The 25,603-nt window shown below is 36.8% G+C and overlaps 1 protein-coding gene and 1 long non-coding RNA gene across 3 annotated transcripts in view; one reads left to right on the top strand and one right to left on the bottom strand.

Moving 5' to 3' along the window:
- LOC119084366 overlaps positions 1-25,603 on the bottom strand; it is a 75,408-nt gene that overhangs the window by 10,785 nt on the left and 39,020 nt on the right. The window contains exons 3-6 of the mRNA XM_037194316.1: positions 16,465-16,571; positions 14,111-14,249; positions 13,756-13,905; positions 6,777-6,920 (exon numbers count right to left, since the gene is read on the bottom strand). Of these exons, the coding sequence (XP_037050211.1) occupies positions 6,777-6,920; positions 13,756-13,905; positions 14,111-14,249; positions 16,465-16,571 (540 nt within the window). The remainder of the gene's footprint in view (positions 1-6,776; positions 6,921-13,755; positions 13,906-14,110; positions 14,250-16,464; positions 16,572-25,603) is intronic.
- On the top strand, positions 3,396-6,938 carry LOC119084367. 2 transcript variants are annotated; one of them, XR_005089055.1, is made up of 4 exons: positions 3,396-3,952; positions 4,017-4,159; positions 4,236-4,350; positions 6,816-6,938. It is a non-coding gene; the product is annotated as an uncharacterized LOC119084367 (long non-coding RNA). The 2 variants fall into 2 exon arrangements; XR_005089054.1 differs by lacking the exon at positions 6,816-6,938 and having other exon boundaries at positions 3,403-3,952; positions 4,236-4,398.

Raw genomic sequence — 25,603 nt, 5'->3', positions numbered from 1 at the left:
CATTGTGTGTCATCTTGACCATCGTGTCATCTTGACCATCGTGTGTCATCTTGACCACTGTTGCCATCTTGATCACCGTTGTCATCTTGACCACTGTTGCCATCTTGACCACTGTTGCCATCTTGACCACCGTTGTCATCTTGACCACTGTTGCCATCTTGATTGATGCTGAACCGTTTGTGAGATTGCACTGCTCACCCAGTATTACGCCTACCGACCGTCATCGACGTGACCATTTGTCATCTGCCATGACTCGACCAATTTTGTCGTCTGCCATTGACTTGACCATCGACCATCATCGACGCGACCATCTGCCATGTGACTACCTCCTCAGACGAAACGATGCCATACCAACCGCCATACTTGGAGTTTACCGTCACCACTTTGTGACTAACTCCTCAGACGAAACGATGCCATACCAACCGCCATACTTGGAGTTACCGCCACCACTGCCATAGCGCGAACCAGCGTCGAAACTTTCCGCAGAACACACAACAACCACAATTTAATCATACAGCGAGTGTTATTGACACCCCTTCCAGTACAAACTGGCGCTGCAGATTAATTGCCACAGTTCAATGTGTCTGGGCCCCATAACCTGTTGGAATTTCACGGATTCCAATCCGGACTACTAATAAAACGACATGTTTACACTTTGACCGTTTATTAGTGAGTGAAGTGTTCTACGAACAGAACACTGTATTTATACCCTAAGGCTACGTCTACTACGTTAACATTCATTCAATTAGGTTACTATTCTCTATTGTGTTTGTCCAGTGATTCACTTGATGAGTATATTAATTGTATAGCTCCAACAAAATGCTATTGGCACACTGTGCGAGTGTGCAGTTTGTTTGGTGGTTGCAACGATGTACATGTTGGATGACTCGTTCGTCTAGCCTACATTTAGGCGAGATGTCAATTAAGCGCCTAACGTTGTTCCGTAAGTATTTGCATACTTCGAGGCGTGGTTCGGAAGTCACATTCAGCTGATGGTCCAGACCGAGCCAAAGTACATGGTGAAACTATGGTTGGTGAAGTTAGATCTTATGTAGGTATTGAAGCTGAATACTCCGACTTCGAACTAAACGAACCGATTGTTTTGGAAGTATTTACTGGGATGTGAGCTCTTTAATTTTTGAACCCGCGTGAAGTAAATGGGTTTATGCGCTATACGTTTGTAATACGTCGAGGTTGACTCCCTGAGTAAGGGAAACACACTGTTGTTGTTGCCCAAAGATATAAAGCGCCTAAATCTGGCCTTAACTGAATGTATGACTTTTATATATTCTTAGGTTTTGTTAGTGGTTTTGCATTTTAAAGTCCCGAGAGCGAGAAGTCCACACGTTTTTAGCCCCGTACGAAGTACAAATGGGCTTATAGGATTACGATGCCGTGTGTAATTGATGGAATTCGAAGCAGACGGTAAGGGCAAAGTGTTTGCCTATGTTCAAAGATGACGAATCTGCAATAAAAATTTTGTCTGTCCGTCTGTCACGTCGATATCTTGAGTAAATCAAAACCGATTTCAAAAAAAAAATTTCCCTGAAAGATAGTCGAAATAGTGAGGCTAAGTTCGAAGATGGGCATATACGGGTCGGCCCTTCGTGAGTTAGGGCCACCTAAGTGATTTAAGGTCTTTTGGTGATATTTATGGCAAAATAAACGATGGAAATGTAAATGACACGGCAAATGATAGGTATTGTCAATACCAATCCAGGAAAAAAAGTTTTTTTAAATCGGGTGAGTGGACCGTGAGTTAGGGCCTTAGAAGTGAAATGCTACTAGGGCCCTATGTGTATTTTACATAGAACTCGAGTAAATTTCATTCGTTTTTCGTAATTTTTGTTTGATTTGGAAGGTAATCGAAGGCGAATAGAATGTAGTTGAAAAAAATTAAATTTGGGTCCTTGGCCTAAGGCCGCTACTAAGGCCCTATGTGTATTTCACATATAACTCGAGTAAATTTCATCCGTTTTTCGTAATTTTTTTTTTCATTTGGAAGGTAATCAAAGGCCGAATAGAATGTAGTTGAAAAAAAAATTAAATTTGGGTCCTCGGACTGAGGCCGATACTAGGCAATTCATACATACATAAAATTTTTAGGGCGATTTGAAATTTTTGTTTCATTTGAAAGGAACGTCGTACGGGGCTTCGTAATTGCGCTATGCGTAATTTGTAAGATGCACACATTACATAATAATTTTACTTTATCTCCTGCAAGCTGATATTTCATACATTACGCGTTTCTGCATATAAACACAAACACATACATAACCACAGCCTATACGATTGGATAATTCACACATAACCCACCTAGGGTAAATTTACTTTCCATCTACGTATTTGAAAAAAAAAATCGCCGAACGGCGGAAGCGAACACGGGACCAGCAGCATATCAACCAAACATGCTGACCACTACGCCAACAAATCACACAACGCGAAGCAATTGGTGTCGGTAGTGGTTCGTTAGTCACTTCTGCATCGATCAAATAATCAGAGTAGTCGGAATGATGTGATTTGAACGAAATGTTGAGGTGGATAGTATATGTGTGTGAGTAAGTAAATAAAGGATTCTCTGTATGATGTATTTTTTTTTGTTGTGAATGCGTTTTAAAACAACATGCTTAATTAATTAATTTTAAATCCAAATTTTTGTGGTTATTTCGCTAATGTATGAAATATCAGCTTGCAGGAGATAAAACATTGTTCTACCTTGGTGTATATTTCTCGAATCACTTCTTATGTACAATTGTACATACACTCTCTGGCGCTCGTTATATACAATTGTACATACGAAGTTATTCTCGAAATATACACCAAGGTAGAAAATGTACTATTAACTACATTAACCGGCGCAATAGGCTTACGGTCAAAGTAGGGTGACAGACGCACTAGGGTCACGTACGCAATAGATATACGGGTTTGTACGGGGCTCAGTCGCAGCAAACGCTCCGACTGTTCTGATGGCTCGTTTAGAGATCGCCATCCCCACGAGAACATTTCTTGTAAGATGAGATGTCCCAAAATTCAGGAACTGATGACCTGACCACTAACCGATTTCATGAATTCTTCTTGAGTGTCTTGCATTGCTGGAATAATTTTTCACTTAGTTCTCAATCAAAAGGGAGGAACAAATTTCCCATATAGAATACGTATGATGAGGATAGAGATTTTACTCCCGATTTACCCTGTCAATGAGTAAGTAGAATATTTTATTTATCACATAAAATATGCAGAGTGACAACATGATTAGAGAACGAAATTGTGGTCGTTGCTAAGCACGAAAAGTTAGTGTTGTGTGTGAAAATGGTTGATTCGTTTCGAACAAAAGCAAAACTAGATCATGTAAATTTACACAGCCTTTCTAACGCAGCAAATATAAGCAACATAATTCCGAGCTCATTAAAACTACTGGCGGTTTTTACTATAAAATCGATTTGTTTTCGGATGTTTTCTGAAAAATGTTTCGGTGGCAGATTATTTGCCTGTTAATTTGCATTGCTGAATTCAACGCTCAAGATTATGACGAACTCCCGACACCGACAAAGGAGAACATTTCTCGTGGTAGTGATGCTTCTACCGGACAATTTCCATACCACGTCGGACTTCACGGTCTAAGAGGACATTTCTGCGGTGCATCAGAGTTGAACGATTATGTGATGTAGGTGTTATCAGCCGCTCATTGCTTTTTCCAAAGACCTACCAGTGATCCTAGTATCGTGAAAGTTTACGTTGGATCGACTAACATAAACAGTGGTGATACGTACGATGTCAGATCTATTCAAATACATCCAGGCTATCAAGGTTCAAGAGGTTACCAATTCGACGCAGCTGTACTGCAGAATTTATCAGAATCGAGTTCAACTATTATATTCAACCGATCGTACTGGCTTTTAGAGGAGTAAGTAGAGGTCGTGAATGCATCGTCAGCGGATGGGGACTTCTCGGTGTAAGCTAACGCGGTTGTATTGGTGATTTCGGTGCAAATTGTAAATGTGTGAGAAAATTTTCAGTATCAGGGAAGCAGCAGCCGACCAGAAACTTTACAATATGTAGTAGAAACCGTAATTGGTTGGCCCCAATGTAAAAATGCGTGGCCAGTGGCTGTAGGCGATTCAAATATGTGCACGCAAAGGGTTGGAGAATCGGGACCAAGGTAAACACAGACCAAGAATTGAGATCATTGAATTGGTACCGCTTACAATCCGTCGATTTACCCGTTCCTAATACAGACCCGGTGACTCAGGTGGTCCGCTAGTCTTTGTGACGCCCAATGGCTACAGACAAGTCGGCATTGTGTCGGGATCTGCACCAGGACGTCCGTACGTCTATACAAGCGTAAAATATGTAAGGGATTGGATTGAGCGAGCGACCAATTTTGAATTAAATTAGAAACGTTACCTACTTAGCAATAACGATGCTGACAAAACGTTAAGCGAAAAATTCATTTTGCGAATTAATAAAGGAGACCTTGAGGTCTACTGTTTTACCTTTTTTCGTATGTACTAGCAATTTTCAACTGAATGGCTGTCACTCTCAAAGGTAGCAAGGAAGAGTCTAGCTAGTCAGTGATTGCAAGATGAATAGCAGCAGCTATGGGATTGTTTCTTTTCACACGAGTCTACAACTCGACCCGTAAACCTATTGAGTGCTTAATCCTCTTAAGAAGTCAGTAAGTCTATTAACTCCATAGTCCTAGTGCAAAAAGTCAAATTTTTGCAGAAATTGTTCATCTTACGCAGAGCGTAATTATGAAAGCCCGTACGAAGGACCTTTCAAATGAAGAAAAGTTAGCAAAACTCGCTTGGGTCCCTAAACCAATTTACTGCCTGGGCCACCACCATAATACCGAAAGTACTAATAATCCACAGTACTTCGCACACATATTGAGCAAGTTTGTGCTTTACAAGGCTCAGTCAAAAAATAATGATTTTTGGAAGTCATTTACTTCGGTTTTATCTACTCCAAAACTCCTTTAATTTCATCGTTTCTTTTCACAAAAGACTCCGGCGCGTCTGGACCTAAGTATAAGTATATGTCGATGATAATAGTATATTACTTCCGAGGCTCCAAGTTGTGTATTTGATAAGTGACAAATTGACATAATTTGACAAATGCGTTACGTGATTAGGCAATGTAAATTAAAATGAAACATGCCGTAACACGTAATAGTATATTATGTTACTATGAACAACAAGAATAGACCGGCCTAAAGCCTGGTGAGGCCTTTTTTCTTTTTCTCGATTTTTTCTGGAGGCAAGCAGGAAGAATATTTTCATTAGTCGATATCCAGATGTTGAACAATAAACATCTCCACCAACTTTCACCAATTGGGTAGTCAACTACCACATTATCGAATTATAAATAAGCAAGCAGCCTAAATAATTTCATCAGTCGGTGTGCAGCTCTCAAACAGTAAACATCTCTTCCAAGTCTCTATCAGCATGGTCGTCAACTACCAAAAATTAGGCTTTAAATAGGCGAGCATGAAGAATAATTTTGTCATTCGTCGTGTAGTTCTCGAATAGCAAACATCTCTTCTCCAAAAATTACGCTAGGTAGTCAATTATAGCCTTGGTATTTAGCTACCAACTACCAAATTTTCGAATTGCAATGTTAACTCTGAGATATCGGTTATCAGATAACAAATAATTATTATTTGCCTTGTGTTGATATGCTCATGGTGGCTTTGCAATTTTGAATGTCAATCCAGCTCGCAACTACCATAACTACCAAAACTACCGACTACCAAATTTTCTGTTTATAAATAGGCAAGCAAGTAGAATCATTTCGTCAGTCAGTGCTTAGTTCTTCAACAGTAAACATCTCTGTCGAAAATTACGTTTGTTAGTCAATAATAATCTTGGTAGTCAGCTAGCAACTACCAAATTTTCGAATTGCAATGTTAACTGTGAGCTATCGGTTATAAGATAATTATTATTTGCCTGGTGTTGATTTGCTCATAGTGGCTTTGCAATTTGAAATATCGATCCAGCTACCAAAACTACTAACTTCCAAAACTACCAACTACCAAAAATACCAACTACCGACTGAGAGCTACCAAAACTACCAAATTTGTGGAACAGACAGACAGACAAAGCGGCCATAATAGGGTATTTTTTCTAGAAGAAAAAAGACCTAAAAAGTAGCTCTACTCACGTTAAAAAAATTTGGTTCAGATCCTTCGGAGAAATGTCGATTTCGTTTCATTATCGGACACTAAACGATTCTCTAGAACATCAAAATTGACAAAAAATTGTTTCTGAGTCGCGCAACGCATTCAAAGTTTACATGAAAACGTATAGAAACGCATGGTAACGCATAGAAACGCATGCATTTTCCATTGCGTTGCGCGACTCAGAAACAATTCTTTGTCAATTATAATGTTCTAGAGAATTGTTTAGTGTCCGATAATGAAACGAAATCGACATTCCTCCGAAGGATCTGAACCAAAAATTTTTAACGAGAGTAGGGCTACTAAAAAGGTGCGTTTTTGAACCAGGCAAATATTTTCATTATTTGGCCTCCACATATGCTGCAGGGCTTAAAAAGATTCAGTCGACCCTTCGCTACGGACTTTCGTATGTGACTGACTGCAGGGCTCTTTGGGATATAATGCGAAAGAAGTTCCTATAAACTTGGGTTCATTGGATCTATATATATTCTATATATTTTAGAATCTCAGGATGAATTGTGTGAATAAGGGTGTTTTGTCGTTGAACTTGGATGTGTGATAAGTAGCTATAATAATTAATTATTTTGGTTATTCTTACCGCACGTGTAGACAATTTTCAAGTACATTCTCGATTCAGGTTTGCACGGGTTGCCAAATGTTGCAGTATCAGCCGATATTATACAACGCCTCTTTCCATGACAAATTTGCATAACTCTTTCGTTAGCATATGAAGCTAAACAAGCTGAAAAATATAATTTATTACAGCAAAGATATTGTGTTTGTATTTATGCTTTAAATTAAATGCAAAGTTAAATTTTCGTTTATGTGAGGGTTCCACTTTAACGTTAGCTCAAAGAGAAATTCCATTCATGCGAAAACCACAAGGAATTTTCAGCTGGTTGTGTGTAATGAAAGAAGAATAATTTTCAATTTATTGAACGTTTATTTTCGGTGCAGATATTAAGTAGATATTTGTGAGGCCAAGATTTTTTTCGTCCAATTTGTATGATAGTCATTTATGCGACAAGTTGATCCCGAAGTGACGTATAAGATTTTGACATTGGAGCAGACGAATAATTATTTGTTTAACTAAGAGCACAAAATTTGATTTTGAAAGCTTTCCTCGGCTTTTCGGGAAAAAAACGTCTTATGGCCAGGGCCTATTAAACTGGCCTCAAAATAAGATTTCATTATTCGGTGTGGTATAAGAGTTTCTTGTTCTACACAACCCACAGCGCTTTCAGTATGTCCTGCTGCCCTCTCATTCAATTCAGTCGAAGCTATCAATTTCATTTGACTCAAGACATACACATTTTTCAGTTGAATAATTACTGTACCAACTACATAAATACCGAACGATTTAAATGCAAAGTGATACAAATCAGGTTCTGATCAATTAATTTTGGTCTTTCTTTTAGAAATTCTTACACATTACGTTAGTTAGGCTCTAAATCGAATGATGACATCTTTTATTCATTATCATTGTATTATACACTTGTTCAACTGTCAACCAATTCTGTTTTTTTTGTGCTTTAACATTTAACCTGTGGTTTAAATTAATTTTGATTTTCCTTAATAAAACGCTTGCAGAAAAGATGCATACAAACGTTGCACTGTTATTTTTCTTAATATTTCGACAGTCAATGTTTTGATCATCTTTTCTCTTACGAATCGCGAGTGTGGAATTCTTTCGTCTTTAGTGTTGACTTTCAAAATGTTATTTTCTTTGATCTTTTTGGTGGCCAAAATGAAATTATAACTAAATTTTCCAAAGTTCTGGAAGTTACTGAAAGTTGTGGGTCGTGTGGAACAAGAAAAACTCTTAAACCACACCGAATATGAAATCTTATTTTGAGTTCAGTGTAAGTCGAATTAAATTCGCCAAAATTCGTCAAAATTGGCCGAAATTCTCAAAATTTCGGCAAAAGATGGAGGCGAATTTGACAAAATTTGGCGAATTTAATTTGACTTAATAGCAGAGCCTTATGTCTCAGTGATAAATGGGCGATAATAGATATTTATGAAACAATGTACATACTGAAGGATTTCATTACTAAAGGCGTAACGAAGCAATTTCAGGGTGTGCTGCAAGTAAAATTCTTTAGCGCAAAAAGCAATACACCAAAAGCTATCAAGAAATGATTAAATTGAGCAACAGAATTGCAAAAATGTTGTGTTCCATTTCAGGTGTATGCTGTGATGAGCTTTTCTACGAAATATTTGTTTTTCTCTTTCTTTTTCATAAACTCATTTCAAAACAACCCTACAGGTATAGTATGGAACCAGTGATTTTAATGAACTCAAAAGGATAAAATTGAACGAGGAAAAAATCAAAGAATATTGTAATGTAAAAGTGTGCTGTTTCTACGTTTAAAAGTAGCTTTTCATGCTTCAGGGACGAAAATGAGGGGAATTTTTCGAATTTTCTCGGGTTTCCGGCCCTCTGCATGAAAACTCACATGTGCACCTGTTTGGGACGGTTTATTTAAGGCACTTTCGCTTGTAGACCTCACTTCGTTCGGCCTACAATCCGCGAAATTGCCTAAAATCAAAACAGGTACACAAATGACTCCTTTCTCTCACACTGCAAATAACATAGTATATTATAGCGTATGTCTGTGCACTGTAATTGCAATTGTATTCTTCTTTAGTCTGTATGTCCTTCATTTAGTAAACAGATATTGTAATGCTTCAAGGTCACGGCAGCGTAAATTTCTTCACGAGCTAAATTCACATTTTCAACGAATCATTCCCTTGAATAAGTCGTACGACTAATTAACGAGAATTCGTGTACTTTCGCAAATTCTCAGATTCATATACCTCTAATAGAGGACAATTAGTGACTTGTAACTGTTGAGGATTGATAGCTCCTAGAAATGGGGTTCTATCTAGATTAGTTTTCCGCCTGGTCCTTCAAACATTTTGACACCTTAACTTGTCCATACAATTTTGCATTCCTAGCGCATACTTGCCATAGAAATCACTTCCCCTTGTTATGTAAATAACTATATTCCCTGATCAGTACCTTGAAGATCTTTCCACATGATGTCTTATCATTCATGTGCCAAAAACCCTTTCAACTTCGCCTTCGTATATGCATCTGTTGTGAACGATAAATGTTAGGCACAAAAAACTGCCAGCTCATAGTCGATCTTTACCTCAAAATTTCAACTTGAAGCATTTCTTCTGTACCCTCAGCATGTAATGGCACATGACTATATCTGGCAAGTAATTTGATATTTTGTATCCAGATGAGTAGAAGTGTCCGAGGGCTTCAGCCCGACGTATAACGTTTTACGTTGAGAGCGATTTAAAGATTTTTCCTTAGGGAGGGAAAGGCCACTTTACATCCCAAGTAAAATAAAATGATTGAGGAAACCTATTTTTGTAAAATAAAATATGGTACGGAACTCGGAACTCGGCCGAAAAACAAAGAGTCACGTTATCGCGTCGTTATTTACCTTGACTTCGCCTCGGTTCAACAAACTTTACGCGACACCTCGATTTTTCAACTTTACAGTAGAGTTTTCGTGTAAATTGTGTTAATCCGAAGCGTAGCCTAGGTCAATAAGCACACGAAAACAAGACTTTTTATTTTTATCTCAAGCTATGTAAGGGATTTTATCACATACGCGCGGAGTTCGGATGTCAAAATTACTTAACTAGAAGTTTAATTCAAAAATTACACTTCAGTTCTATGTTGTTGTCTCGTTTTCGCTTATGTGATAATAGTAGATTACATCATAGACCATGTAAATGGCCGATTACATTAAGCGCAAAAGTTTGCGGGCGGAGCACAGCGAAGCCCGTAATTGCGCTTAATGTATTTCGGCCATTTACATGGTCTATGCTGTATTCTGCTTTAACGTGAACCACTCGGTCGTTGAAAACACCAAAACGACTGTTTAACATCAATTTTCTTTATGCATTCCAAAACTGAATGAATTTTCACTGTACAAATAGATCAAATTAAATTTCATCCACATCAGTAGGCCCTTTCTGGAATGAACTATCGTCGATATGTTGTTTTGAAAATTTTGACCACCATTGTTGTACTGCGAGTAAGCAAATTGCTTTTTCTTAATTAAAAGTTCGTTTACTTGAGTGGATGATGTTATCAAATCAAAAGTGCTACTCTAGTGGTGATTATTGAATGTTTCATTTATAGAAAACAACTAAATTTCAGTGTGTGAAAACGATTTAATTTTCGAATAAGTTCCATCCAAAATGAACTGGCCGGTAATGATTACGGGCTAAAGGCCGTAATGTGTGATCTGTCATTGATTATTTACAAAGCGAGGAATCAGTGATGTAAATTCAACGTACCGAGTGGTACACGTTAAAATAGAGTACACACTTGTCACTATCAGTCTCGGCAAGCCTCGACTTCTTCGTGACAAGTGTGTAATATGTATTACATGCTAGAGTCCGGTAAGTATTTTTTAAAAGTTAAAAACAGTGATGTAAAGTGCACTTTACCGAGCGCTGGCATGTAAATATCTGTTATTGATTTCACATAACAATTCTCAATGTTCTCCCTAGTAATGTAATAAGCCATTTTCGACTCTAGGGAAAACCAAATCATGTAAGTGACTATTGTACATCTCTAGGTATAGACAAACCTTACCCATACCATTCAACTACGAATTGCAAGTGTTAATAACGACGTATTAAAGCTAATAGCCCAATCGTACATTGAAAGGGACCAAAAATTCTCTGAAATGTACCCCATAACGAACTTTTCCCCCCAAACTTTTTCTCTGTTGATACGTTATAAAAAAATGTCTCCTTTGTGTGTTAGCAGCAAACGAACAGAAATTATACTTTGTGTTCTTCGAGATATTTATTTTCCATGTTGTACCCATTGTACCATTTTCTCCAGACAATACACCTTTATCGCACCTTTTTCTTCGACATTGCCTGTTCCACAAATGCAATTAAAAGGGAGGTTTATTATTAAATTCAATTAATTTAAAAATTTCGCTCCAGGCAATTAATTCAATTAAGTGGAAAAAGTGAAACCAGTTCACGTTTAATCAAAATGTAATTGAGAAATATTTCCGCCTCTCGAGTCAGTCCCGATGGAACATCCGAAATACGTATGCGAAAAAGTCTTACGGTATACAACAGTCGGTTCATCGATGAACTTCTATTTGATAAAGTTTTCTACATTTTTTATAAATTGAACGTTCGATTCGATCTGAAAATTTAACGGGTCAATGGTTGCCATGCGAATCAATTTTTTGAATTAAAAAAAAAACTTTGAATCGAGCAAGTAATATAATCTCCTTTGCGCTATGTGATAACTAAAAATGAAAGAATCATCAATCCGTTATGCTTCTCTACATGCCATGCCGTCGTTTTTTTTTTTTTTTGTTCCACAGATATGCGTATTCCATGTTTCAGCTGTCATAACTTTGTGTTCCCATGCCAAATAAATTATCAGATCAACATTTCAACGGAAAAAAGCATTTTACTGCATTCTCGTCACCAGTTACAGCAAAAATAAAATGACAAATCGACCTCGTTTTTATTTAGTAGGACAGTTTTTAATCCGCTCCCGAAAATCCGTATTTATGTGGCCCATTCACAAATGGAACGTGTATCCATTAAAGATATTTTTGTAATCTAATCATTTCAATTTCAATTTGGTTTATTAATTCAGAACAAAAAGGATCACTCCTTATATAAATGCTCACAATCATGAAGAGTTATAAATAAAACATAAATTTCCTTCCTGAGAGCCTTCCTGAACCCTAAGTTAGTTCATATATCTTTACTTTTGGACTTTTGGTTCTTGATGTCAAGCCAATCCAATTTAATACTCTATTGAAGAGAGTCCAACGAAATAGTCTTTAAGTCCGCACAAAAAAATTTTTACTTCAACGAACAAGGAGTTTTTAACTCCACTGGAAAGTTTTTAACTCCATTGGAGAGTTTTAACTCCTTTGCGGAGTTTTAACTCCTTTGCGGAGTTTTAACTCCTTTGCGGAGTATTAACTCCTTTGAGGAGTTTTGACTACTTTGCGGAGTTTTAACTACTTTGCGAAGTTTTAACTCCTTTGCTGAGTTTTAATCACTTTGCGGAGTTTTAAATCATTTGCGGAGTTTTAACTCCTTTGCGGTGTTTTAACTCCTTTGCGGAGTTTTAACTCATTTGCGGAGTTTTTAAGTACATTGTGGAGTTTTTAAGTACATTGGGCGTTTTTAACACCATTAGAGTTTTTAATTCCATTGTGAAGTTTTTACCTCCATCATCAGCACTAAACAGTTTCTAAACATCTAATCCTACCGACGAATCTATGTTACGTAATGTGGATTAGTGTTTTTCCAGCCAACACGTTAGTTGATAAACACCAAGTATGCCTTGGCCTTCTATCCACCTATACACATAACAAAACCGTCAATCACATTAAGGATATTTGCGGTTGCGACTTATACTCGAGTATACACCGTATATCGAGTATAACGATAACTGTCAAATAAAAAAAAAATAAGTCGACTGATTTTGGACAAACAAAATGTCAGTGTGTAGTGCGCAATCTCAGGACCCCGGTGAAGTTAGTTTTTCAGTCGGACCAATATCTGACAAGCGATATCGCTTGGCAGATATTGGTCCGATTGTAAAACTCATTGCTTCACCGGAGTTCCGATATCTCACACTACACCGGCATTTTATTTGACCAAAATCCGTCGACTCGAAATTTAATGATTTTTTAGTTGACAGTTGTCGTTATACTCGATGTACGGGGTATACTCGAGTGAAAGTCGCAACCGCGAATACCCTTAAGGCACAGGTCGTGAAAAAAGCGTGAAAAATGAACCCATGCACCTTGTGAAATAAAATGTATGAGTTATCTGTCAAATATTTTACAAGCTCGGTGTAAACCTGATGTTTACACTGCGCTTGCAAATTTTTTGACATTTGGCTCATACACATTATGTCATATTTTGCAAACATTTTGCTGCGGTCGATTTTGCATGCATTTTTTACGAACTATGTACTCATCTTTACTGTTGACCCCTAATGAATTTTCATATGGAATAGAGAGTTAATTAATTACTGACATGACATATTACTCAAATGTCAACACTATGTTTTATTGCATAAGCAGACGTATAGGTCAAATTTACTGTGACATAAATATCGAGGGGAAATCATGGCGCGTATAAAATAAGAGTCATCGGTCACCGGTCATCAGCAAGGCTGTATACTTTGGGGAGGTCACGCAGTTGCAGATACGCGGGTTACACACCACGTGTCATACAAAAAATTCACCACGCCATACAAATTCAATTTTGGTGAATTTGTTTGCATGGACAAGGTGTGTTCCCGCGTATCTAATAAAATGGCGATCTGCGTGACCTCCCCAAAGTATACAGCCTTGGTCATCAGTGGGTTTTGAAATTTTTATTTTTACAAGTTGGCACAAATGTATTCGTACATTAAACCCACTGAAAACCCGTGCTTCCACCTACATAATAAACAGATACTAAGCATGCTTGCAAGCCAACCTAAATCTATTAAATTACATCGCCTCCTCATGACTCATTCAATTTAAAAAAATATATCTTACTTTCTTCTAAAACACCTAGCGGCTGAGCGCATTGCACACTCTCGTATTCTGTGCGACCATAACTCGCACTGTATATCGTAATTCTCCAATATGGACTGCAAGTCAATTGAATTATTTCATTTTCACATGCGACTTTGCTTCGGAACTCATCTAAAATATAGAAAGATAAAAAATGTTTGAAACGGATTTATAGGGTGGTGGCACCAGTCTCGAGACATGTACCAGTTCTTTCATTCATAAAAACGTTTATAAATGAACGAACAATTGTGCGACTACTAGTACATGGTCGGAGACTGGTTCCGCCACCCTCTACACCGTATCGTAAAGTAAAAATCTGTAATAATATAGAACTTACACGGACGGCATTTATAGGCAAAATAAATAAGTCGTCGAACATCTGGACATGGATTGCCTTCTAACGATTTTGGGGCGGCTACAAATTGACACATCGTCTTTTTCTGGCATGTTTCAATGGCTGTTTGCAATAAGGAATACTGTAAAGAAGTTACAAATTTTCGATTATATGCAGCTGTGGGTGTACGGGTTCTGTTGAAAACAGGAACAGAATCGATATGAATAGAAAAAAATCGGAAAGAAGTGCAATTGGGTAATGTCAATCTGTGTTTCTAATCCGAGTACATTTAAAGTATGGTGTGACCATTTGACCACTAGGGAATAATTTTGATGTCCGAGGTAAATGGACTGACTCACAAAATGTATTGATTCTCCACTGCATTCCACCTGCAACTTGCATGCAAACGTGTCATCAAATTATTAGACAATGTTATGTTTCAAATCCGGTCGACCTAAATCGGTTTATTAATTAAAATTGCTTTTGCAACGGATAACAAAAGAATGGATTGAATGGATAAATGGTTATCTCCAGATTGAAATTGGTTGATGAACGCATCAATTGGTATTTAATGAATCATTATGGTGTGGGCATCCAATTAAGAAATTCATACTGTGAAGTTTGACAAACAAATGTTGGATTGCGGTATGACTATTCTGATCCAAAAATTTGACGGATGATGATTGAGTTACAATGCTCGGTATTTCCTTTGTATTAATCGGTATAAAATGTTGGGTGCATGAGGGTGAAGCGGTGAGGAAATCGCAAATTGATAAATCTTGAGGCCAGTGGTATCAAGAAAGGCACAAACATCTACGTCACTTTGAGTAGTTTCGGATTCATAAATGTAATGCTGCAATGATGTCGTCGTCTACCTACAACATTCACTTACTTAGTTAGAAGACCATGGGGTGGACCACCTGAACGAAAGAGACGATAATTACGTTAAAAGATTCACAGGATTAAATGGCAACAAATACCATTGGATCGGGATAAGTGATGAGCTACGAGAGAGTAAATTGAAGCTGTACTGTAAAGCCTGTTCGAATTACTTTTAAAAATTTAGCAAAACCCACTTACGATAACCATACTTATATGATGGAATCTTAGGAACCAATCCACTACCGCCTTTACAATCCGAAAAGTACAGAAGGGAATCCAATAAAAAAATCTCGCAAATCCTTCAAATTCGTCGACTTATAGAACTGTGAAGTGATAGACGATGGGGTACTGGAATTTTGGGAACCAATACACTGGCACCTCAGTAATCCCAAAAACCAATAAAGGAACCAGAAACACCAGACAAAATCTAAAAATTCCTTGAATTCTAGAACTGGGAAGATGGGGATCATGTTGGGTGCTTGAATTTTACTAAACATCATGCTATCACCAAAGTCCAAGATTCCAAAAATAACACTCAAAAATAGTTCAAAATCCCAAAGTTTGTTGTTCAACTTGGGAAACCAATATATCACCTCAATAATTCCAAAAGTTGAAAATATTTGTTGAAATCGGCTTTTTTATGCAATGACGTCATATTATATCGTTGCACGGCCCAGTAGCACGATATACTCCCACTCGAAGGTTCTAGTTCATGATCCAATGAACAGATTTTCAAAAACTTTTCTCCCCGATTGGTGTGGTCAAAAACTCTTATTTTCTTGATCAGCCATTTGTCCGAGCCTGCTAATCCGGTTTTTTTCATTTTAACAATCTTTTCCATTTGCCATATTTTATTGCTTAAATCCGAGGGAAAAACAACACGAGCGAATGGTGGGACCGGGTAACGGGTGAATAAAGGTAAATAATGTGCTCAAATGCAAGCGAATAATGGGGAAATAATAAGCGAATAATGGGCAAATGGTCGAACGGTGGGACACAAGTTTTCATTGTGGTTTTCCCCTCGCTTAAATCTCTCCACTACATTACTAAATATTTGCAGAATAAGTTTACGTTTGTTTTTCAAGAAAAACTGCAGCCAAACGCAATCATTGCAATGTTAAATAAATCAAAAATTAAAAATTCATTCCATAAACTCATGCATTCAACATGGAAAAAGATTTACATCCCAAATTAATGTTGATGCAATCGCTTCGCATACATGGAGTTTTGCCTTTGGACAATCGTCCTTCCGTTTAAGTGCATATGTAATATGCGATGTCAAGATTAGCCGGCAGTTATGGTTGGAAAGGCTTAGAGGAAATTATTATTTAAGGGAAGACTTTAACCGTTAATACGGCATATTTGATCCTATGAATAATATTTCAGTGAACGTTAGAAGTATTGCATGCGAAAAGAATGAGAGTTGGAAATGGGACCACTTGAAAAACGTAAACTATCCACAATATCAATCTTACCTTATGCGTTTCGGGAACTTGACAACTGTGATACGATCCATCCTCAATCGATCCATCGTTCGATTTGTTAAGCCTTTGTAGTGGACAGATTGTGTATTCTTTACTGTCTGAAACAATAATAAGTTGATTTTTAGCAGTTCTCTTTGTTCATGGCATTTTGGTGTAAAAATCGGGATAGAACGTGGCTTTGCAACTGTAACACAGTGCCACGAAGCAACTGCTTGTGTATTTTCCTAACAACAGTCATATAAAAGGCTAAAAAGGTGAAAAGTAAAGGTTTCGTGTGAATTTTGTTGATACGAGGCGAATCTGAGGTCGAAACACAAAAACTAGACAAATGTAATCCCCCAAATAAACATAGCTAACGCCGACCCGTACGAAACACCTATTCGTATCAAAAGCCTTTAATGTGAAACTCTTCATTTCTCTTACTTCATTTTCTTCTCTGCTGAAAAACTATTCTTCCTTTTAAATCACTTACATTATCCACTCTTTGCCTTGTTATCATATACAATTAAATTGCCGGAGGCAATATAGACAGCCGCGTACGAAGTCAAATTTCATAAATTCCTATTTAAACAGCTATATACCGCTATATTTACCTATATTTCACTGTAAATAAACATTTCACAGAGGAATATGCTATTATATAGCTCTATATGCCTGTATATAGCTGTATATAGGTATATATAGATGTCCATATATGGAATCCCTGAAACCCCTCACACTTAACACATTATTTCCATGTTAACAGAAACTCTCTAAGCATAATTTTTCCCACTTTATATCACTTTTAATAAAATCCAATATGGCCGCCGGCAGCCATTTTGTTAGGAAACCGAAAATAGTACCGACGCTTTACATTCGTTAATACCTTTCAAACAAAAAAAAATCATGAAATTCGGTCAAAATTTACTCGAGATATTGACAAAATACTCCACGTTCACTGTACGGCCGAGTAGCCAGATAAGAGCTCACTTCAAGAGACCTAGCTCACGCTCCGGAGAACATAATTTCATAAACTGTTTTTTCCCTGATTGGTACGGTCAATACCTATCTAATAAAGCTAAAACGAACGAAATATGTTCAAATTTGGCCGACCTACAAGCAAAACTGCTTGCCGCCACACCAAGGGGTCTAACTCACGAGTCGGTAATCCGATTTCCATAAACTTTTTTTTCGTCGATCGGTATTGTAAATACCTTTTATTTGACGTATCACTTACAAGTTTAACGTTTAAATGTCCGGAGATATCTTCGAAAAACCGTAAAGCACTTATTGAGCCACAGCTCGGGAGGGGTCGATCCAAAATCACTCATCTTCGAACTTAGCCTGTCTTTTGACATTACCAAACGGGAAAAAAAGAATTTTCAAAATCGGATGCGTTTTACTCAAGTTATCGTGCAGACAGACAGACGGACAGACGGACATTTTTTTTCGCGGATTTGGCATCTCTAGACAACCACTTACCCTTACTCAGGGAGTCCAATTCGACGTGTTACAAACGTATGCGTAAACCTATAAGACCCCAGTACTTCGTACGGGTCTAAAAATTCTCTTATTAATGTACTTATAGACCTCTGATTTCTATAATGTGTCGTGTGTGTTTGTGTTCAATTCAGCTGGAGCAAAAAACACGCAAATTTACAAATGAATCGCTGTACACTGACAAAAAATAGTTGAAAATCTTACCTGTAGCAGGTATGTATGTATTTATTGCTTAGCTTTGCTATATTCCTCTTACAATGTGCTTACAGTTCTACTTATTTATACTTTAGATTTTACTTTATTTATTAATATCTTTTACTTTGTCTCCAGTTATTCTAGATTACCTGGAGACAAAGTTACCTGGCACAGGTAATAATTTCAACTCTTTTCTGTCAGTGTAGTTAAAGTGATTTTGTCTAAATATTAATTCTAAATTTTGACAAAATTAAAGCGATAAATTCAATTAAATTTGTGCAGTGTTTTGCTTCATCTGAATTTACCACAAACACACACGACACAATACTAAAATATTGAGTTATACCAATACCCTCTCTAGCAGCCAAACTACTTTTATTAAGGTGGTGAAAGTATCAAGTAGCCTTTGGAATTAACATGTAGTGTAGTGAGTCAAAATGTAGAATAGTATTTGTAGAATACAAGCAAATAAGGTGTGAATTTGACACAGTGAGCTGAGAGTTTGTTTGCTAGATAGAGTATTGGTTATGCACATTGCCTTTGCTACACTGACATCCTGTACATTATCGACATATGACACATATCAATCTAGAATTCGTTTTTCGAGCTTTGTTGCTACATAGTCCAGGCCCTTGTGTCAATCCGCTCGTTTTAAGTTTTTTGAATGTTTTCTTTATCTCATGTGGGTCAATATTTGGGAAAATCCCTATATCGGTGTCATTTTGTTTCACATGGAAAAAAGTTGTTCCACGAAATGTTGGTATTTAATCTGTCTTTCAATTTAAAAAAAAGCGAAGAAAGTTGTCACTTTCGGTAAATGTATTTGACTTTCAATTTTTTCATAAAAACCGGAAAATTGAGCCGGAAAATCGATTTTTAGAAAAAAAAACTTTAGTTCTACAGTTTGTCATGCTTAATCTTTTTCATGCCGACTTTTTCCATCCATAAAGAGCCACAGTATGGAAGATATCCTTCCTTCAGCTACCACTCAAAGCTATACCAGTCACAAAACACAATACTTTACATGCAATATGCAGCTACTAAAAGTGGCAAATCCACAATGAAAATTTTAAATCGATAGTCGACAGAATAAATAAAAACGGATGTCCGGAGAAATTGATAAAAGTTACATCGTGCATGTAACAAATCACGGTCATTGAAGGGGGGAAAAATGTAAAAAAATTGATGTTTGAAACGAGGGGGTAACAATTACAAAAAAAGTCAGAAAAAATCAACAACAAAAAACAAGAAATATGAGTATGGAGTAAGTGCGGTCGTTAAGTGGAAGTGATCGAAAAATGTACCAATGTTAAGAAAATTGCTCGTGTCAATGGTAGATGATGGTTTTAAGTTGAAATCGAGCCGCAATAATAACAGAACCCAAAAATAGGCATTTTATCAAAAATATCGCAATTGTGGATCTTATGCATTTCCTGCCACTTGTTGGCGGTTTTATTATCAATTCAATTGTTGTTTTTTACAGACGTTATTAACGCAAGATATGATTATCGAAGTGAACATTGGCCGAAAGCATATGAGCAAGTTCGCATTGACAGGATCGACAAATACTCTGCGGTTTTCACTGTAATCCCTTATTCACCGCAGGCCATACAATACCAGCTATCCCTGATTTTTGACATTTAGTCTAAATTTTTGGGCAATTTTTTTTAAGCTTAAGGGTTGAATACACTTTAAAAAATTTACTTATTATTACATTTTCGTTTTCAACAGATTCTACATAATTTCTAAATCCACAGATTCGACAGTCTTGATATTGAATGGTTTGTATCCCAGTAAACTGGTCGTTACTTGTGTGCTACAAAAATTTCGACTGGGAAAAAATTCAAATATTTCATTCAATATGACAGCTGTCAGAATGTTTGGGACAAGAAATATCAAATCCTACATAAAACAAAAATGTGATAATACCTAATTTTTGATAGCTGTACAATAAAAATGGCCACAAAAATTCAATCAAAATCACAAAAATCAATGAAAATCGCAAATATCTGAGAAAGTTATTTCTCCTTCTAAAATTATATTAAGAAGAACTTATTCATTCGAAAATTGCACACACTCAGTAAAATACTATCCTTAAATATGATACAAAGCAGGAATATTAAAAAAAATCAGAAGAACAAAATAGATGTTACCTTCTCGGTTTGAAACCGCCGAGCTTCTAACTATATAACAACATCAAAGCAGCTGGATTTTTTTTATTATTTTGAAGAAAATATACTAAAAATGGATGTAACCACTTTTGAAGCATCGCATAAATCATACAATTTCTTAATACGATTATTTACGGTCTCTATAGCTGTAGTGGAAAACAACGCTTGCAAATTGTATCGCTGGGATTGTTGTTATAGTTGCAAGTCAATGGTAACATCACTTGTTGCATGTGTCTTCATTATTTATATTGTTCACAACTGCACCAAAGCTTACGCATTATGGCTCTTATGCACAAAATGCATCCTCATTGCTGATACAATATTCACTTCCACTGAATGAAAAGCAGTCACTTTTTAGCCCTGTATGAATTGCTGGGGGCTATTAGGAAATGAAAAATGCAAAGGACATAGGTATCAACGATACCAAATCAAGGAATTTTTTTATTTTAAAAATTAAGATTCGAGTTTGATGAAACTGAAACCCAATTCGACCCGAATTACATTTTTGAAACCCGGAATCCCGAAAAATATATTAAATTGATTTATTGACTGATATTGGCGATTTGCAAGATAGGGTGCGATGCATAGCGGAAATAAATCGAACATACTTACGTCCGATATTCAAATTTTGTCAACATAGAAAGTGGTGACATGAGTATGTGTAGTGAACAAAAGTTGAACATACTTATGTCAGTTATGCAAATTCTTCCAACATAGAAAGTGGTGTCATCTGTGTTCCAAGAAAAACTGGTTTTACTGCCTCGTATATTATATAAGTGTTCAAAATTATATTGCAAATCCAACCCGAACCCAACCCGAATTAAATTTTTGAAACTTGGTAACCTAAAAACCCGGGGAAATTAAAACGGTTCGGCTCGGGCCGAGTTTTATTTTTTCGAACTGGGCTAACATCGCAGCGTCTGCTACGTGCTACACTCGTCACAAACTACGAACATTGTAATTTGTCTTAGCCTTGAAGGAAAGCATTATTCTGTCTGAAAGAACAAATAATTTAATCGAAAAAGGGTGCAAACTTCCACATCCCAATGGTAAACGTTATTTAAATTGTACGCGGGACGAAAGAAAATAATTCATCAAATGTAATGCACCATTGAAATCTTCTTTGGATTTTTTCTTCTTCTTTGTGATTGAAACAGCTAACATGCAATGCATTCGAAGGAATTTGATTGAACAGAATTATTTAAAGAGAATATGCATGTCTGGATTAACTTTATATGAACAATTTAGTCACCAAAATTATCTCGGTAATGCCGAAAAGAAAACATTCTACGCAATAAATACACCAGCCGCATATTCTGCGGAATCAATCTAAATCTAAATGAAAGAAAAATTAACATTGAAAATACCAAAAAGGCATTTACTTTTTAACTATCTCATAAATTTACTTAATGCCATTCTCTTTAGTCCTGTATACATGTACACCATATAATATCAATCCTAAGCTAAAACCTCATTCCGCTCCCCCGTTATACTGCTCAACTCCACCATTTATCAATTCAAACAACTTAAATTTCCATTATTTTCGGTTTTCCTTCACACATCCCACAACCAAAACAATTTCCCCGTTTTGTGTGTATGTGTGTAAATAATTTTTCCTGTTCATGTCCACCACCCGTCTCTCTGCCCACTCTCTCTACCTATTCCATCCCACCTAGTTTGTGTAGTGTGTGAGGCGCAATTTATATTTTCAAACGGCAGAGAGTATGTGATTATCTCAACTGTCTACTGTTGATGCATTTGCGTTTGTTAGGAAGATGGAACAGTAATATGTGAGCCAACGAGTGAACCGAAATAATATGGGAAAGCAAAAAGAAGAGGAACAAAAAACTTAACTTAAAACCCATAACATTGTTTATCGTTTATTATTTCCACATTTTCCATTATTTCGTTTCGCTTCATTATACCTTCTCGCCTGTAGGTTAACATATTTTTCTATATTTTCAGTATTTTTTCCAGGCCCGTACGAAGTTATGAGGTCTATTAGGATTAATATTCCGTTAGCAACACATGGACTTCGACGGTAAGGGAATAGTTATTTGTTCAACTTATTTGTTTTGAACTTTCATTTTGAACTTTAATTTCGTCTTTTTTCAAGAACTAACTTATTGTCATAATTTTAACTCAGCCTAAACCTAACCTCCGATTAAACGAAATGTTGATTGTACTGAATGGTTCTAACTCTAATCAGAATATGATTAGCCAAATCGAGTCTCACGACTTTAAAAAAACGAACTCCAGGTCTACTCGACCTGTGCAAATATCTGCTGGTCTAGTCAACTGGCTGTTGCTAATCATTTCTCTTTCAGATGGGCCATTGAGTACATCCAGTCAGTCAAATTAAACAACGCAAACGAACTTAACAGTCGCCGCTGTACTCCTCAACCACGTTATAAGCATATCGTCATTATTAATGAATTTATTTAAATTATTTTAATTGTTATTTGCAAATTGTCAATTTTATTATACCGAAAGTAGTCAGGGGGCCTATGCCATTGATGAAATAAATAAATAAATAACAAATAACAACGAGGGAGGATAGGTTGAAAATAGCATATCGAGGGCTTTGTCACAAGTCACCAGAGAAAATGCAATTTCAATTTTTTTTTTATGTAAACAACAAGAAAAAATTCAGAGATATGCTGGAAAAACTAGTGAAAAACAGGCAAATGAAAGGTATTGACGAGACGAAACAAAATATTTAATTTTTATGAAAATCGGGTTCGTCGATCAGTAGCTATTGGCGAGAATGCAACAACGCACTGTCTAGCACCGAAGCTGACTTTGACGTCACTCAAATAGAGGACTGAACCGATCAAAGTTGGCTATTCTTTTTCATACAATGGCTATCAAAAAATTTAAAAAAATAGTCAATGGCCTTCTAATTGAGTGATGTCAAAGTCAGCTTCGGTGCTTGACAGTGCTTTGATGCAAGCAAAATAGCATGTTTTGCCTGTTTTGCAGATGTTTTTCAAGCATATCTCTATAAAATCAAAGGTATTGACTAGACGAGACAGAATATTTAATTCAAAAATAAAAAAAATCGGGTTTGTACATATAACAGTAGTTCTTCAAGTCCACGCACTCGTTTCATTTTCATTTTTATTACAAAATAACTTAAAACTCGCACGTCAGGGTGTTTTCGCGGAATACGGCACAATTGCTTAACATCAAATAGCAGAAAACATATGAGACGTTAACGAGTCGAAAATAAAAAACGCTTTTTTTTATTTTAAATTGTGACCAAAAAGTATATTTGCCGACTATAGTTTCGTACACTACGTGTACATTATCAAGGCTTCTTTCTCTCGACTAAACTTACTTACATTAACAGGAAATCAATTAACAAAAACAAATCAGATCATACTCATACAAACATTTGAAATAACGAATACAACCTACGTCATAAAATGTCGAAACAAAATCTCTATACAAGACAAATCACATAGTAGTTCTTACTCTCATCTTCATTCACAATCATAAAGAACTTCGCTCAAGCTTGAATCAGGCGTAACATCCGTGAGGTCGATCACATTAACATCGACTCTTCTCTCCAGCAAAAACAAATTGAGAAGGGGTGACTTGATGTTTCCATCATCCACATTGAGAAGATTCTCATGTTTATGCCGGTGAATACATATCGCCTCATAATATTCTATTTTCCATGTTTGGTGGACAGTCTTGATCAACTCAAGTTCGCTTATGTGTATTTCGTATTTCATGGTTCGAACTAAAGATGTGTTTACCTACTGCCGTCTTGTTTTTCCAATTAGCCGATTTCACATGTTCATTGAAACGTATGAACAACTTACGGATCGTCATCCCATAGTACGAGCGTCCACAGTGGGAGCACTGTATACGGTAAATGCCAGATTTGTGTAAATCGAGTGGAGAGTCTTTAGGAGATCCCAAAAGGTCTTTCATCGAACCTTCGTTCCTATGCACCAATTCCATGTTCACCTTTCTGTAGACTGGTTTCAACAATTTGGTGATTTTCGGGAAATGTTTGACGCCCACTCTTTTCGTTGTTACCTCCGATGGATCATTGTAGAAAGTAGAACATTCCGTCAGCAGTTTCTTCTTTCGATGTTTGTCGATGATGTCCGTAATCGCACCTTCTTTGAAACCGTTTACCACACCGATTTCGACAATTTCCGATGTTTCAGCGTTGACTTTCTCATCGGTCAGGGGAAAACTGAACATGTAATGTGCCATCGAGTGATATGCTGCTACTTTGTGCCTCATGTCATGATATGAATCACTGGTGATTAAACGCATTGTGTGTGTGGGTTTTCGGTAAACGTCGATTGTCACTACTATCCACTATTTCGCACATGGTGTTGAGGAAAGGAATTATTTTGCCGCTCAATCGTGAACCTAATTGCGCCTTTCTTAATTGAATCCATTTTCTCTTCAAATAGAGCCTTCACTGTTTCGAACATCCTTCGATTCTGGATGGCGAAAATGTCATCAATATATCGACGGTAAAATCTAGGAAATGACGGGTGATTTTCCATACTAGTTTCAAAATGACACATAAATAGATTTGCTATGAAACATGATAAAGAGTTACCGATGCAGGCACCCTCGAACTGGAAAAAGAAACGGCCTCTAAACAGTAGCTTTTGGTAAGAAAGCAAGAAAAACTGTATATTTTCCTACTTTTCCTGTTTTCCCGCACCTCCCAAAGTTTTTCAAAACAACGGCTTCCGAAGTTTCAGTGTAGAGGAGAAAGAAACTTCTCGCATTCGGCGAGGGATAAAACCTTCCTTCTCCAAGACAAACAAATTTTCCCGCAGGTGCGTAATTTTTAAGGAACCAAACGCCGTAAGTGTTCCTAAAATTTGCTTACGGCATGAATTGAGTCTTTTGACTGACGCAGCGCAGCGCAACGCAGTGTTTGTTTGTCAATAATTTCATTATTTGACTTAAGTTCCCTAAACTTGCTTATAGTTGTGGTTTCTCTTAAATCCTGTAAAACACTTGAAGCATGAGTGGTACTTTGAACGGTCTACTGAAAGTAGATAGTGTATCGTACAGATTTTGGCACAGTAAAAAAAGTGACATAAAACGTAAAAATGTGAATTCCGCGAATTTAATTATTCCTAAATATCCCTAGGTCTAAGCAGGTATGGTTACAGACGCACTAGGGTTCCGGATGTACTAAGCTTATTATAGATATTAGGGTTCTTGCGACAAGGTTCACGTCGCAGCGTCTGCTGTGTTCTCCACTCCTCTCCAACTTTATATATTGGTCTATATTACAT

The sequence above is a fragment of the Bradysia coprophila genome, unplaced genomic scaffold, assembly GCF_014529535.1.
Source record: "Bradysia coprophila strain Holo2 unplaced genomic scaffold, BU_Bcop_v1 contig_732, whole genome shotgun sequence".
NCBI classification, from domain to species: domain Eukaryota; kingdom Metazoa; phylum Arthropoda; class Insecta; order Diptera; family Sciaridae; genus Bradysia; species Bradysia coprophila.
The sequence above is the reverse complement of the archived record's forward strand: the minus strand, read 5'-3'. Positions and strand labels throughout refer to the sequence as shown.